This window comes from Pipistrellus kuhlii, unplaced genomic scaffold, assembly GCF_014108245.1.
Source record: "Pipistrellus kuhlii isolate mPipKuh1 unplaced genomic scaffold, mPipKuh1.p scaffold_m20_p_1, whole genome shotgun sequence".
In the NCBI taxonomy this organism is placed as follows: Eukaryota; Metazoa; Chordata; class Mammalia; order Chiroptera; family Vespertilionidae; genus Pipistrellus; species Pipistrellus kuhlii.
The window spans coordinates 185,640,243-185,655,973 of NW_023425404.1; the positions used below are offsets into that span (position 1 = coordinate 185,640,243).

At 49.7% G+C, this 15,731-nt stretch overlaps 1 protein-coding gene across 1 annotated transcript in view; it reads left to right on the forward strand.

Annotated features, from left to right (window-relative positions):
* The first annotated feature begins 236 nt into the window (after positions 1–236).
* The window catches only part of SEL1L3 (SEL1L family member 3), a 116,484-nt gene continuing 100,989 nt past the window's right edge, over positions 237–15,731 (forward strand). Inside the window, exons 1-2 of the mRNA XM_036419145.2 lie at positions 237–581; positions 13,520–14,090. Of these exons, the coding sequence (XP_036275038.1) occupies positions 405–581; positions 13,520–14,090 (748 nt within the window). The 5' untranslated portion in view covers positions 237–404. The remainder of the gene's footprint in view (positions 582–13,519; positions 14,091–15,731) is intronic.

A 15,731-nucleotide genomic window follows, 5' to 3' on the forward strand; every position in this document is an offset into this window, starting at 1 on the left:
GGGAGGAGGAGGGGGGCGGGCCGGGAGCGGAGCCATCGGGGCGGGGGCGGCGGCCGAGGGGCGGGCCCGGGTCTGTCCCCACCTGCGGGGGCGCCGGCCGGCGGCGGGGAGGGGGGCGCCGGCGGCCGGAGGGAGCGGCGGGAGGCGGGCGGCCGGGGAGCAGGGGGAGGAGGGAGGGGACGGGACTGGGCGGCGGGCGGGGAGGAGCCGGCGCGGGGCTGGGGCTGCGGGGGAGGCGGCGGCGGGAGCGCATTGGCGGCGGCGGGTCCGGCTTGGCGGCGGCAGGTGGCCCCGCGCGGCGGGCGGCCGGCCTGGCCGGGGGCGGGCGCGAAGGTGGCGCCTCGGGCGGGGGCCGGTCCCTGCACCAGGTGACCTGTTCCGGCCGGGATCCGGGCGGCCTCGCCATGCAGCGGCGCCGCGCGGGGCTCGGGCGGCCACGGCAGCGGCAGCAGCGGCAGCAGCACCCCCCGCCGCCCGCGGTCGGTCCCCGGGCCGCAGCCATGGTCCCCCCGAGCGGCGGCGGCGGCTCCCCGGACCTCGGCGGCCGTCCTGCCTGCGCGCTGCTCCTGCTCTGCTACCTGGTGAGCGCCGGACCCTGCCCGGGTCCTCCCCTCCGCGCGGGGCCCGGAGGGCGCGGGTCGGGGTCCGGGGACCTGGCCACGCGGAGGGGGTGCGGCGTTGCTAGTTTTCTCTTCTCCCGGCCGCTGCGCCCCGGGCACTCCCGGCACCTGGGATGGGCACCCGGGTGGCGGGGAGCGAGCGGTGCGGGACTGGACTTGCTCGGTGGGTGCTCTCGTTCCTGTCTTTCTTCCCTCCCAGACTCGCGCCAGACCCGGGTCAGGGGTCCCCCCCCCTCAACCCCCCAGACCCGGACTGTCCCCCACTCCACCTGGGATCTCCGTTCCTTCCCCACTCCGCTGCGCCCGGCTCTCCAGCCCTGCCCTCTCCGTCCTGAGCTTCCCTCACAGTCTGCTCGCAGCTCCTGTTCTTCTCGCGCCCAACTTCGCCTCTTTCTCTCCCGGAATGCCACCGCCTCACCCTCCTTTTAGTTCCCACCGCCGGGTCCTCAGGGCCCGGACCGCTTTCTGCCAAAGCGCCGAGCGGGCCAAGCAAGCACCTCGGGCTTCCAGCTATCTTCAACTCCGCCTGGTCCTTCTAGCCAAGTTGTGGATGCCAGAAAAAAACCTAGTTCTTTGTAGCACGCTCACTGCCAGAGCGGTGACTTTAGCTGCGTCTTGAACCTTTTCATTGCTGAGAGCCCGTCTGGCGGAGGCATGGCAGTTAGGATGGACATGCTCCTTGGCTCCTGTCTCAGCCGTCCACTGAAAGGCAGGAGCCTGTTTTTCACACCCGACTCCTTTAAAATATCAGAGCAACTTAGACCCTCGTTAAAAGGTGGGAGAAGCACCCTCAGTTCCTTTGCTGGCTCCTCTTTCTCCTGCTTTACTTCAGAACAATAGTACATTTACCGAAGGTGACACCCTTTCAGCCCAACCTGCCTTATTTTCCAGGCTCCTGCAGAGACCTTGGGTTATCTCCCCATATATTACTGTAAATAAATGAAATGGAAAATGCTGAATCATGAAACTGATGTAATAGGAAATTCACAGAATGTGAAAAAAATTTTTTTTGAGCAGTGTCATTGTCCAGAATTTCCCCCCTACATTTATGTGCTTATCATTATTCGGAGTCTTTCTTCTCAGAAGCTAAGGAGAGGCTTGTAGGAATTAGAATTTGATTCCAAGATAATTTGCCACCCAGCCCAAGTTTCTCTCGACGTCCTTTACATCTTGGATGTTTCCTTTCTTGAAGCAAGGGTGTGTAAAAATGCAAATTGCACTTCTGCATTTGCATCTACCTGTTGAGCAATCCATGCTTTTCTTCACATTTTAAAATTAGCCGGTGATACCAAGTTTTGTGGTTGGGTTTCCTTCGTATTTTCATAAGAAGTTGTCAGTTAACATGATTTTTCTTTCACCCAGGAGATATTATTATTTAATATTTATGCCACCGGGTTACAGCACACGGGCCCGTAAATAAAACTGCAGTAACCAATGACGGGGTTTCGGGTTTAAACAGATGGTCCCCGTCCACAAGTCACTGGTTACCCACAGAGGCAGACATGATGTAGTAGAGCGCTGGGTGAAACATGAATGTACAGATTGCCTGGCAATGTGAACGCCCTGCAGAGAGAGACCACTTCTGGACAATTCCAAGAAGTCAGAGTCACTATGGGAAAGCCTAGAGTAGGGGTGTCAAACTCAATCAGAGAAGGGGCCAAAATCTAAAATCCAGCCTAAATTGCGGGCCGAATGGTTTACTGAACAGTCATAAACTGTCATTGTGATGGAAACGCAGCGGAGTGCAGTGATGACAGCGCGGTGCGGGCCACATTTCAAGGCCTGGCGGGACGGATTTGGCCCGAGGGCCTTGTGTTTGACACATGTGGCCTAGAGGCCCCTTGGTCTGCGGGAACAGAGACAGATGGAGGACCAGAGGAAGAAGTTCTGTATGGACCATGGTGGTTTAAGGGAACATCACAGACGAGGGAGGATGACGCTGTGGGCAGACTAGAGTAAGGTAGTGAAGTGGTGAGGTGGGGCTCCGAAAAGGGAGGGTATAGACAATCCTGTCACGTGGGGAGTAACTAGAGCATGGCTGAATGTCTGGGCAGGCAGGGACCGAATGGGTTTGGGAAGGATGGGGCGGGAAATGTCAGCGCCTCCGGACTCTGCCCGCTCCCTTCCGATGGGCCTCGGGGATGCTACTGGAAAAGCAAGGCTTCGTGCAAAACCCAAGGAAGCAAGCGTGTGAGCTGGAAGGTGGGCTTTCCCTTCGGTTCTGAAGGTCTGGCCACTGGCGAGGGGTTTTGCTCTAGAGGTATGTGCTGAGATGTTGACCACGGGCGAGGCTTCTTGACCTTGGAGAGGGTGAACCTGCAGATTGTAAATATCTGCATGAAACACATGAAACAACCGAGAAAAAAAATCTGGACATACACATGCTTTCTGCTCACCAAGGAAGACTTCCTAGAAGAAGTGATCTGTCTGGGGAGGGAGGGTAGACAGGTGGAGGGTAGAGAGTGAGCAGAAGAGCTAGGTAGGATCTCAGGAATGTGTAGATACCAGAGGGCGAAAGCTATCTCATAATTATGAAGCCTAAATAATAAAAATAGCAATAATAATGCTGAGTTGTTGACATGCCTTATCTAATATTAACCTTAGCAATGACACTCTGAAAAGGAAAGGCTGTTATGATCCCCATTCAGATGAGGTAACTGAGGCCAAGAAAGGGTAAGGTGCCCTGGGCCACACAGGCAGTCCATGATGGAAACCCAAATCTATCTACTTCCACAGCCCCGGGTCTCAGCCATGTGAACTGATTGCCTTCTCGATTTTGCTGCTTATAACCCATTCCCCTCATGTATTGAGATGTATGGGCCATTAGCAGAGCATTTGCAATTAGCAGCCACCGTGCAATTGGCCAGGATGTGAGGTCATGTCTAAAGTAGCCTAAAATATACAAGGCAGGAAGCACAGGCCACAGAATAGAAGCAGGATGTTAAATAGGAAAAAATAAAAGAAAAAAAGAGGTAAAGCCAGAAGACATTTGCTATCCGTGAGGGAGAGGTAAGAGTGTTGATCTTTCTACAGTCCAGAGGCAGCCGGTTGTCGGAGTTTAGCATTTGAGTTTGTATAAATATGTGTCCAAATGTAGAGGCGAGTGTGCCTAGGAATCCATCCCAAAGCCAATTTTCTGTGATTGGGGAACCAATTCCCAATTTGTGTGACCCCCACCGATTTTCTTGTCCACAAGAGCTGGAGGTAGAGCGTGGCTTCCTGAACAGGTGCTGTCAAGGCCCTACCCTCCTTGGAAGCATGCTTCCTGCAGCCAGGGTCCAGCGGCAATGGCCCCCCTTCTCCATCGGCTGGGACAGAGTAACCTTCAGTGGCAGCCTAAGAATGGAACTGTGACTGTAGCTAGGATACTGCCGGAGCATGAATAATTGTGACGAGGCCTGAAAGATAAGTCACGGAATGATGCCAAACAGATTTCTGAAGAGATGATCCCTGGTCCCAGCAGCTGCCAGAAAAGGCGGAGGTCACTAAAGGTCAAGATGCAGAGAGGGTGAGAGCCTCAGAAGCAAAAGGTAATGAGATCGAGTCCCCTGAGGCCACCGGTGCTGAGTGGTGTAGTCCACATAGGACTTGCTCTGCCCAGCAGACCCTTGCCATTTTCTCTCATCGTTAACTCTTACCTTCCTCCAAATATATATTTCTTTATTAATTTCAGAGAGGAAGGGAGGAGGAAAGAAAGATAGAAACATCAATGAGGGAGAGAATCATTGATTGGCCGCCTCCTGCACACCCCCTACTGGGGATCGAGCCCACAACCCAGGCATGTGCCCTTGGCCAGAATCAAACCTGGGACCTTTCAGTCCGCAGGCTGACGCACTATCCACTGAGCCAAGCCGAACGAGGGCTAGAAAGCAATCTAGTTCATTCTGAACTTTGGTCTCAAAGTTATCATTTCTTTCGTAAATGAGAAAACAAATCTCACAATGGCTAGTGTTATTGATGGTCAGCTGTAGTCATTTGCGCTTGTTAGCCAGCCAGAGGACAAAGAAATAAAGAGGACGTCAGCCGTGCAGATGTATGCGAGGACCGTTAGCTGAGGGTGGCCGTGGCATTTTTGTTCAGGATCCTCTGTGAGTGATCACTGGTTACCCCTAGAGCACATGTGTCAAACACAAGGCCCGCGGGCCAAATCCGTCCCGCCAGGCCTTGCATTGTGGCCCGCACCGCAATGTCATCACTGCACTCTGCTGCGTTTCCATCACAATGACAGTTTATGACTGTTCAGTAAACCATTCGGCCCGCGATTTAGGCTGGATTTTAGATTTTGGCCCCTTCTCTGATTGAGTTCGACACCCCTACCCTAGAGGAATGTGTGAGCAAAACAGTGAAGAAGCCTCTGTTGTCCAGCTTGTGCGAGAGTGATTTTGAAGATTTCAAGTCCGGAGATCTCCCTCAGACTTCACATCAGCCAGTAGCTTCCCCGTTCTTCCTGACCAGAGCTGCTAAAAGCTCCCAAGTGATGGCATTTGCCTCTTGCTTTCTAGCCCTTCTGTTCTTGTTGGTAAAAGTGTAGGAGCCATGAACTGACTGACTTGATGCAGCTGGGAGAAAGGTTAGAAGAGAAGACGTAAAGAACCCCGGTATTTCACAGATGGACAGACTCCTGTAGATGATAAATAGCCTACGGTGGGTTCAGTTACCTTGTGTTTTGGCTCATCCCAGTCCCCTGAGAAAGGAACTAAAGGGGCAGGGGGGCCGTGCAGCGTGCAGGCAATGGCGGAGGAGATGCTAACTTGGCAGCTCTGGCCTCCCATCCTTCCCCTGAAAGAGCTGGTGAGGTGGCTCAGCGCAGTGTGTGTGTCAGTGGATAGAGAACACCTCCCCTCCCCAGATACGAGGGGTAACGACCCCCTAGATGGGAGTGAGGAGAGTCCTGAGACTCCCTCACCTATAGCCAGAAAGCAGGGAAGGTGTAGAGGTAAGCGGGTGAGTGGAGGGCATCATTTGGGATGTTTCTGAACGGCAGGAGGCACACCATCCCTGATGTTGGAGTCAGCAGCTATGGATTCGAATTTTTTATTCTGCTGGTTGACCTTGGGCAAGTTACTTACCCTCTCTGAGTCCATTTCATTCCCTCAGCTGGAATTCTCTGCCCCTCTCCAGGCTGTTGCGAGAATCAGGTTTGAAGAGAGAAGTTCTATGACATTCTGTGTGAAAGGACGAGGTGAAACCCCAGTGGGAAAGTCTTACCAAACCTGCCTGGCACACAGGAGCTGCTCATGAAATCAACCCAAACCACGGTTCCCCTCGTAGGAGTTGAATTAGAAAGAAATAGCCAATCAAGTCCCGTCGAAGAGGAGAGCACTCCTGGCCCAGCACCGTGGGAGTATTGATCGTCATTGCGATGCGTGTCCCTAGCCAGCTCTCGGGCTTGGGAAGGCACACTGAGCGACTGGGAAATGTTTCCCAAGGCATATCTTGATTTCGAAGGCCATATTGACATCATCGCCCATTCTGCTTAGTTGCATGCTTCGTTGACATAAACAGAATTTTTGCTTATTTCTAGTCAGCAGAAATTGGAAAAGTGGGCCTTTTAAGCCAATACAATTACCCTTTGACCTGTGGAGAGTTTGATCCAGCCAGTTTGCAGAGGAAGCCCTCAGGAGCCAAGACTTTCCTAGGTGACGGATGGGGCAGAATGGACAGGAATGAGAAAAGTCAGACAGTCCATTGCTGTCTGCATATTAGGCATCCCTATACACACCTGTGTTTGTCAATGGACTTCCCCTCGTGAGATGGGAATGATTTAAGATTTTCCAATCTCTGTCCCTTCCTTAAGTAACAAGTGAGTCAAGTAGAGAAAAGAGCCACTCTTTTTCTCAGTGCTTTAGAATAAGGGAGGGTTATTTGAATAGAGTTTCTTATTGATTTTTTTTAAAGGAATCAGATGCAGTCATCCTGAAAGAAGTTTAGGCGGTATTGATGGATTTCCCCCTCCTCCATCTAGAAGATGCATAAATTCATCTGTTTCTCAATTCCCAGGCTGAACTGAATGCATTTAGATCTCCAACGTGGGGTCTTTTATCAAGAACACGCATTAACCGATCCCTTTCTTTCTTTTACAAAAAAAATTTCAATACCTACACAATTACACAAAAACAGAGGGGTCTGTGTTTTGTGCCTGTGTGTGTGATACTGTCAAGCTTGACTTTGATTAGGGCTTACTTCTGGTCGAAACAGATGTTTGAGGGCTCAGGCACCTCCCAGAGCTCAGCTCCATTGTGTGCGAAGCAGATCAGTAGCTTCTGAGGTGGAACATCCATGTGGCTGCCTGGGTGGCATCATGAGAGAAGCACAGAAATGTCCCCCCTCCCGGCCCCCACATACCTTGCTTACAGCTGCCATGCCTTTGGCCTTTGCTGTTCGGGCATTGTTTCCACCAGGCTGGCACAGAAATGCAGACATGTGACATGGCTGCAGTATTTTGTCATGATCACATTAACATGGATACACTTGCCAGATGAACAGGAGCTCGATGGGGGTCTGGAGGGACATGCATTTCAAAATTTTTCTTTGTGTCTCTGGCATGGAGAAATGAGAATGTTCTAGAATGTGGAATGGTTGTCTGAAGGTCTGGAGGGACTGGGCAGCTGGGAGTAAGTCTGTTCCATGTGGGGATGGTGGGTGCCAAAGTGCCACCTTCTCTGACCTCACTCATAGTCCCTACCTCAGCTCTGACTCCCAGGGCCCACTGAGATGCCAGAGGGAAAGAGCTTTTGGGAAGGAGGTTGATGAGGCTGGAGAGAGAAGAGAGAATTGTCGAGAACTTGTGAATGTCAGGAAAGGGTGGCGGGGGACTCCAGATTGGATCAAGTCCTTTGGTTTAGATGCAGGTGGCCCCCAGAGCTGTGGGGCAGTGACCTGGGAAGGACCCTCAGGGCACCTGGTAGAAATGCCCATGCCCAGGACTTTATTTCAACAAGAAACACTCACCAAAATCCTCCTGTGTGCCAAGCCGGAGACGTAACAATGAGTCCGACCTGGACTCTGACCTCATCCTTTCTAAAACAAAGGAACGTTTGGGTAATTTTTAGCTTGTGTTAAATGCAACCTGGCATGTGAAAATACCTAGGAAGGTTGTACACGTGTCATGCCTGTAGCTGAAACTCCTCAAGTTAATTGCCTTGTTTTCCTGGCAGGAAACAGCTCATAACCACACACATGACTTGAGCCAGGAAATCAGCTTCAGCTTAATCAATATTTAGAGTGTGACGTGTTGATAATCAGTGTTGGTTTAGTACATAACAGAAGTAGCCACAGCTCATGGTGTAGCAGCTGCCCACTGGGTCAGCTCCAGCCCGCAAGATGCCAACTTCCTGCATTGCACAGGTGCCCAAAGGACTGGAGATTGTCACTCCCTCTTGAGGGGTTTAGACCACATTCCTAAAGCTACGATAGGTGACTTTATGGTCCTGCCTGGGGCCAGCGCACCTGTGTCAGAGTCAGAAAATATTGCCCAGTCCCTGAACTTGTTTTTTTTTTTTTTCTCTTGTAGCCCAGCTGCCAATCAGGCTTTTCCCACTTCTCGAATAATCTTTCTCAGCTCACCCAATTTTATCTCTTTGCCGAGTCTAGCTCCAACATCTCATCCCACTTAGACCTTCCTTGAGAGAAACAATAGCAAGATGTCAACACCACCACCAGGGAACCTTAGTGAAACAACAAATCAAGCCCCAGCAGCTACACATGCAGGAAATTATGCCTAATTGGGTTATTCATCTCATTTCTCCTATACCTGTGGTTGGCAAACTGAGGCTTGCGAGCCACATGCGGCTCTTTGGTCCCTTGAGTGTAGCTCTTCCACAAAATACCATGGCCTGGCCAAATCTATTTTGAAGAAGTGGCATTAGAAAAAGTGGAAGTTTAAAAAAATTTGGTTCTCAAAAGAAATTTCAAACGCTGTACTATTGATATTTGGCTCTGTTGACTAATGAGTTTACCGACCACGCTCCTATACAATCATAATCCCTTTAAAAAAAAAAAAGTATGTCGTCTGTCATTGTGCTCTTCTGTACTCCATCTGAATAAAAGTTGATAATCTAGAAGAGTGGTGGTCAAACTATGGCCCATGGGCCTGGCCAACCAGCCGCCTGTTTTCATAAATAAACAGAGTTGCACTGGACGACGGCCAAGCTTACTGGCTCCTGAGTTGGCGTGGCTGCTCTTTCCATATTGCCAGAGGGGAATAGCTGCGATGGACACCGAGTGGCCTCAAAACCTAAAATATTTACCATTGTTAATGGTCCTTTGTTACAGGAAAAGCCTTCTGATCTCAAATCTAGAATAGAGCCATCCAGGAGAAGTATGTTGTGAGCCACCAACGCAAGCCACCTGTGTAATCTCAAAATTTCTAGTAGCAACATAAAACAAGTAAACTGAAAAAGGTGGAATGAAGGCTGGTAATACATTTCATTTAACGCTCAGCATCCTAATATCATTCCAACACGTAGTCGGTATAAACATTATGAACAGGCTACCCTGCATCCTTCTTTACACCGGTTTTGAAGTCCAGGGTGTATTTTACTCTGGCGACACCCCTCAGTGTGGACCGGCCACATTCCGAGTGCTTAACGTGACTTGTGGCCTTGGTATCGGATAGCATACAGCCAGAACCCATAAGCCTTGGATTTACTTTTACTGCACTTGTAAGCAGGTGGAAATAAAATAACCTTCCTAGAAGTGTATGGGGAGGTTCCCTTTAAAACAGAATTTCGAGTGCAGGCCCCGGGGAGGGTCTGCGGTCAGATGTCCCGTACCTTTTTCATTCTCATCTGTCACCACTGATCTGCAATGATGAGCCGAGGTCTGGAAAATCATGGGCCTTCAGGCAGAACTGAAACCATGCTCGGCACACTGCACTTACTAACACGGAGAAGTGGGCTGGTGCGTTTTTAGGAATAAGATGTACAATAATGGCCCTAGCTGGTCTGGCTCAGTGGATAGAGCATCAGCCTGTGGACTGAAGGGTCCTGGGTTCAATTCCAGTCAAGGGTACATACCTGGGTTGTGAGCTTGAGCCTCAGTAGGGGGCATGCAGGAGGTAGCTGATCAATGATTCTCACCATTGATGTTTCTCTCCCTCTTCCTTCCTCTCTGAAATCAATGGAAAATATATTTAAAAAAAGAAAAAGAGCCACTGGGCTTCTGGGCTTGCCTCTGCTAAGGCTCCAGCTCGGTGATGTTGGAGACCGTACCTCTTGGTTGCCATTTCGTTGTCCAAAACTTGGGGTGGGCCTGCTCGTCACCAAGGGCTCACCCACACTAACATTCTCTACTTGTAATTATAAGAGTACTAGAAGCCTGGTGCACGACATTTGTGCACTCGGGAGCAGGGGTAGTCCCTCAGCCTGGTCTGTGCCCTTTCAAAGTCCTACATCCGTTGAAGGGTCCATAGTGCTGCCTTGGAGGCAGGAGAGGCTGAGGGACCTCCTGCATTGAGCGTCTGCCCCCTGGTGGTCAGTGTGTGTAATAATGACCCGTTGTTCCGTTGTTTGGTTGATTTGCATATTAGCCTTTTATTATATAGGATTTTTTATATCTGTTCTCCCTCCACCCCTGTAATTTGGAAGTGTAAATGAGAACCTGAAACAATCCAACTTCTTCCTGAGGGGTGGATAGTTGGACTTTATAGATTTTTCTTCCCACAGTTTTCCCATCATGAATCAAAGAGAAGGGCCAGCCTACCTAGTCTCCCTCTGCAATTTGCAGAAGCCAGATTTTCCATTTTTACTTTTTTAGGACTGATGATACTTCTCTCTCTGCCCTCATTTTGGGGAATGTTCACGTAGTACAAAATGAAATAGATATGTAGGGATGGCCATGCTGGGCTCTCTCTTAACCCTGTCTCTTGGTTGCCTCGTCCTTCTTCATAGGGGCATCCAGTGCTGTGTACCCAAGCAAATATGTCTGTATTTCTTCTTCTTCTTCTTTTGAACCCAAATGGTACTTAATAACTTTGAAGTTCAAAAAAACCCCAAAACTTTGAAGATCATCCCCTTATCTGTGCAAGAAGATCTTTCTCATGTCACTCACTATATTGTACTCTAGAAGCAGAGGCACTATAATTCCCTAACCAGCCCTGTCTTGATGGGCATTTAGCTTTTCCATCTTTTGCTGTTATAACCAGTGCTGCAGTGAAAAGCTATGTAACCATGATTTGCACAGATTTGGTTATATTTGTAGGATAAAGTCTTACTGGGACAGGGGGCAGTGCAGTTAGACCTTCAGTAGGCATGGCCTGATGGCAGTCCACAGGAATCACCCCACCAGCGGGATGTAAGGTGCCATGCTGCCCCCTATTCCAGCCACTGCCATGCGTTATTGGGCTTTCTGATATCTGTAACTCTACCAGGTTCAAATTGGCATCTCGGTTCACTTTCAGCGCACATTTATTCCTCTTCCTGTGAATGAGAATTTACTTATCAATGAACTCAGTCGTTTGTGCCTTTTTCTTGCTCAGCAGCTTTGCTTCTAATTGTTGACTGTCAGTGCTTTAAAATAGAAATGCCACCCCCTTTTTCAGAAACTTGCATTGATTCTTTGCCATCAGTGGAATAGAAGTCAACCTTCTCTGGGTGGGGATTCAGCGTCCTCCAGAACCAGGATCCTGTCTTTTTTTCTTCTTCATATCCTCTCATCCTTTCTATTCTCTGGCCAAACCCTGATGCTTGCTTACCCCCCCCCCCCCCCCCCCAGCCCAAGGCATCTGCATTTCCCTGCCTTCTTGGTCATAGTACTTGCAGTGTCTTCCCTTGGCTCCTCTACTTAAAGAACTTCTCTCCATCCCTCAAAGCCCACATGAAATACCGTTCCTTCCATAACACGTGTCCTGGACATCCTGGTCGGAATTACTCTCACCTGGGGCTGTGCTTCTTCAGGGCTGGGATATAGTTTAGATGGAGGACTGGCCACGTTCTGCTTTGTGTGACAGTATTTGTAAACACAATTCCTGGACACCATCTTCCTGTCTTAGCCACTTAGCTCTAAACCAGAAGTGAAGAAAGGGCTCCCTCGTTCGTCCTTCTCTGGAGAAGACTACACTGACCTTTAAAAAATAAATTGTGTAAAAATATTCGTAGTATAAAACTTTGCCATTTTAAGTGTAGAACTCAGGGACATTGGAGTACAGTCATGGTGTTGTGCAACCATCACCACCACCCACCTCCAGAGTCTTCATCTTGCAAAACTGAAATGTGCCTGTTAAACCGTCTTTCCTCTTTCTCCTCTTCCCCTCAGCCCCTGGCAACTGTCATTCTACCTTCTGTGTCTGTGAATTTAGACTACTCTAGGGATCTCATGGAAGTGGAATCATGCAGTATTTATTCTTTTGTGACTAACTTAATACACTTAGTAAAATGCCCTTAAAGTTCATCCAATTGTAGGATGTGTCAGAATTTCCTTCCTTTTTGAGGCTGAATTATGTCCCATTGTGTGTAAATACCACGTTGGTTTATCCGTTCATCTGTTGATAGGCTTTGGGTTGTTTCCACCTTTAGGCTGTTATGAATGATGCTGCTGTGAATGTGGGTATAAGTCTGTGAATATGTCTCTTCCAGCCCTGCTTTCAACTCTTTGGGGTATAATACACCCAGAAGTAGAATTGCTGGATCATATGGTAATTCTTATGTAATTTTTTAAGGAATCATTGTACTGTTTTTCACAACAGTTGCCCCATTTTACATTCCCACCAGCAATGCACAGGCTCCTGTTATCCTTCCCAACACTTGTTTGTCTGTTTGTTCATTTGTAAATATATTTTTTATTGATTTCAGAGACGAAGGGAGAAATAGAGGCATCAGTGATGAGAGAGAATCATTGATAAGCTGCCTCCTGCATGCCTCACACTGGGGCTTCAGCCCACAACCCAGGCATGTGCCCTTGATGGGAATGGAACCCGGGACCCTACTGAGCCAAATCAGCTAATCAGCTAGGGCTATTGTGTTTGTGTGTGTGTGTGTGTGTGTGTGTGTGTGTGTGTGTGTGTGTTATCGTAGCCATACTAATGGGTGTACCGTGGTCCCAAGTAACCTTTTTGTGACTGTGTTTGGGGTGCCTGAATCACAAAGTCAGATGTAGGAGATCTCTCTTAGCACCTATCCATCACGCCCAAAACATTGCCTTGACTTCATGACCAAACTTTTTCCAGGTTTCTGCTGGAACGAATGTCCTCGTGGAGAGGGCTTGGTCATTCAGAGAACTAGATAAATAACCAGGCACACCAAACCTTCCTTGGCACATGTTGCACCAGCTGCGGTGAAAGAATCAGACAACACGATCTGTGGTCCCTGCCTGCTCGGGTGTGCTTTCGAGCAGCAGAAACCTCCTGCTGGTCCATCCATCATGCGTGCTTGTCCTGGCTCAGAGCTCACGGAGAAGATGAGGCCGGGTTGGAGTCCCTGCCATGTTCCCTCCCGGGTGCACTCTGAGCGCTTCTCCAGACCTCGGGGTTTGGCCGCGGCTCTCCCGCATTTGCAGTCAGGACAATGGTTTGGAAATGTCTGAAGCGCGATTGTTCTCTTTTCCACTCGGAGGCAGATGCATTGTTCCTGGGTGTGTTATGCACTGGCTCCTCCTTTTGGAAACCAGCTCTGGAATGACTGCCTCGCGGTTTGAAAGGCACGTTCTGATCAGCAGATGCTACTGAGTCTGGGGAGAGAGTCCATGTGGCCTAATCTTCGTGTGTATGTGAGTGTGTGTGTATGTGAGTGTGCGTGCATGTGTTGGTTTTCCTCTAGTTGCTCAGTAGTGATTTCCACATCTTTTATCTTCCTCATTCACTGCTTTATGGACATGGATTTTTTTTTAACCCCAGGAAAATCATGATTCACTTACCTGTTCATGCGATCATTTTTAAACTTCCTCTGCATTATTTTTCTTTTCAGAATTTTGTGCCATCTTGGGGCCGGCAGACCTCCCTGACAACGTCCGTGGCGTCCAGCGCCGAGCAGAGCATGACTCACAAAGACTTCATTTATTTCTCTGTCGCGGAAGGAAATGTCCGCAACGTTTCAGAAGTCTCGGTGGAGTACCTGTGCTCTCAGCCTTGCGTTGTCAGCTTGGAGGCGGTGGTCTCCTCCGAGTTCAGGAGCAGCATTCCCGTGTACAAGAAGCGGTGGAAGAACGAGAAGCACCTTCACACCAGCAGGACACACCTCGTGCAGGTGAAATTCCCGAGCATCATGGTTTACAGAGACGATTATTTCATCCGACACTCCATCTCCGTGTCGGTGGTGATTCTCCGCGCCTGGATTACTCACCAGTACAGCGGTGGAGACGTGGGTGTGAAATGGGACGGAAACTTGCTGCACGCCGTCGCGAAGAATTACACCCTGCTGAAGACGGTCCCGCCTTTCGAACGCCCTTTCAAAGACCATCAGGTGTGCCTTGAGTGGAACATGGATTATATTTGGAACCTTCGGGCAAACAGGATTCCCCAGTGTCCTCTTGAAAATGGTAGGTCACTTGTCTTGCCAGGAACCTGATTCATTCCTTCAGACAGCCTGTACCCCAAGAGGGGCAGGGGAGAACTCGTATATTACTAGCAGTTGGGGGAGCCTGAGGGAAACGGAGCCTGTAATCTTAGACTTTGGGGATGGAAGGGGGAAAGTGAAAAGGTGAGGAGAGGAGAAGCAGTTGGACAGAATAGGACTGAAGGTGGAAGAGAGAGAGAGACAGAGGGGCCATGGAAGGGGGACCTTGAGAGGTTTGGATCTGCTCTAAGTTGGAAAGGAGCATTAATGCCACTAAAACAAGCATTGGAAAGATCTTCCTCCTGTCTCCCCTCCAGCATCAGGGAGCTGCAGTGTATTGCTTCCCAGCCAAGCAGACCTGGCTTCTGCTCCTGGCTCTTCCACTTTCCTTCTGCCTATAGAATTTCAGAACTCTTAGAGCTTCGGTTTTCCTCTCTGTAAAGTGGGAATATGAAATAATAATTTTCTCAGAGCAATGTGATGAGAAGTAAATGAGTTGTAATTTGCTTAGCACATAATGAGCATTCAGTGAAGAGTAGCCGTGATGACGGCTGACAGAGTCCAAACTCAGCGTTTTATCCTAAATGCTATATGGGCACAGCCTCTGAAGGACCCGTACGGGAGGCTCCTGTGCCCTTCTGCAGTCTCCCTTAAGCACTGCGGTTGGACCGCTCTGACTACACACAGTTAGAATAAAGGGTCTGACTATCTCTCCGTTGGTGACAGGGGCACCTTGCTATGCTGAGCACCTGCCAGCTCTTCTCCGTGCCCTGCAATGGGGAGCCACCCTGGGCATGCTCCCAGGAACCACCTGGGTCTCGTAGCGTTTCCCAAAGTGTGACCCTAGGACACACTGCAACAGAATAAACCAGCCAGGACTCTAACTGCAAATGCAAATTCCCAGCACCCATCCATACCAGCTTGGTCAGGATCTGTGGGAGCAGGGCCTTGGAATCAGCATTTACACATTCTCATGACTGTTCTGATGGGACCCTGAGGCGTGAGAACCTCTGGACCAGGGGTTACTATGGCCGGATAGAGGCAGGGTTGATGGGTGGAGGAAATCCATGGGCCTGTGACAGCAGATACCTCCTGATCATTGAGCCCAGTGGTTGGCAAACTCTTGAGTCCACAGAGCCAAATATCAACAGTACAGCAATTGAAATTTCTTTTGAGAGCCACATTTTTTAAACTTAAACTTCTCCTAACGCCACTTCTTCAAAATAGACTCGCCCAGGCCATGGTATTTTGTGGAAGAGCCATACTCAAGGGGCCAAAGAGCCGCATGTGGTTTGAGAGCCGCAGTTTGCCGACCACAGGTCTAGAGGCCTGGTGCAGGGAAAGATGACTTGAGGACATGGGGATAACAGCATTTCCTGGGGCCACCCTCACACAGCCCTGAATGTAATGGAAACTTCAGGGCCTTTGCAACTATATATTATAGCCTGTCAGAGGCCACTTTCCATAGAACCAACACATTTGGCATTAAAAAAAAACTATTTTGAGATAATTACAGGTTCATAGGAAGTTGCTAAAATGGTAACAAGTTCTATGTATCCCTTCCCTGTCCCCTCCAGCTGCCCCTCATGGTGACGTCATCCATAGTGAGAGCACTGTATGGAAA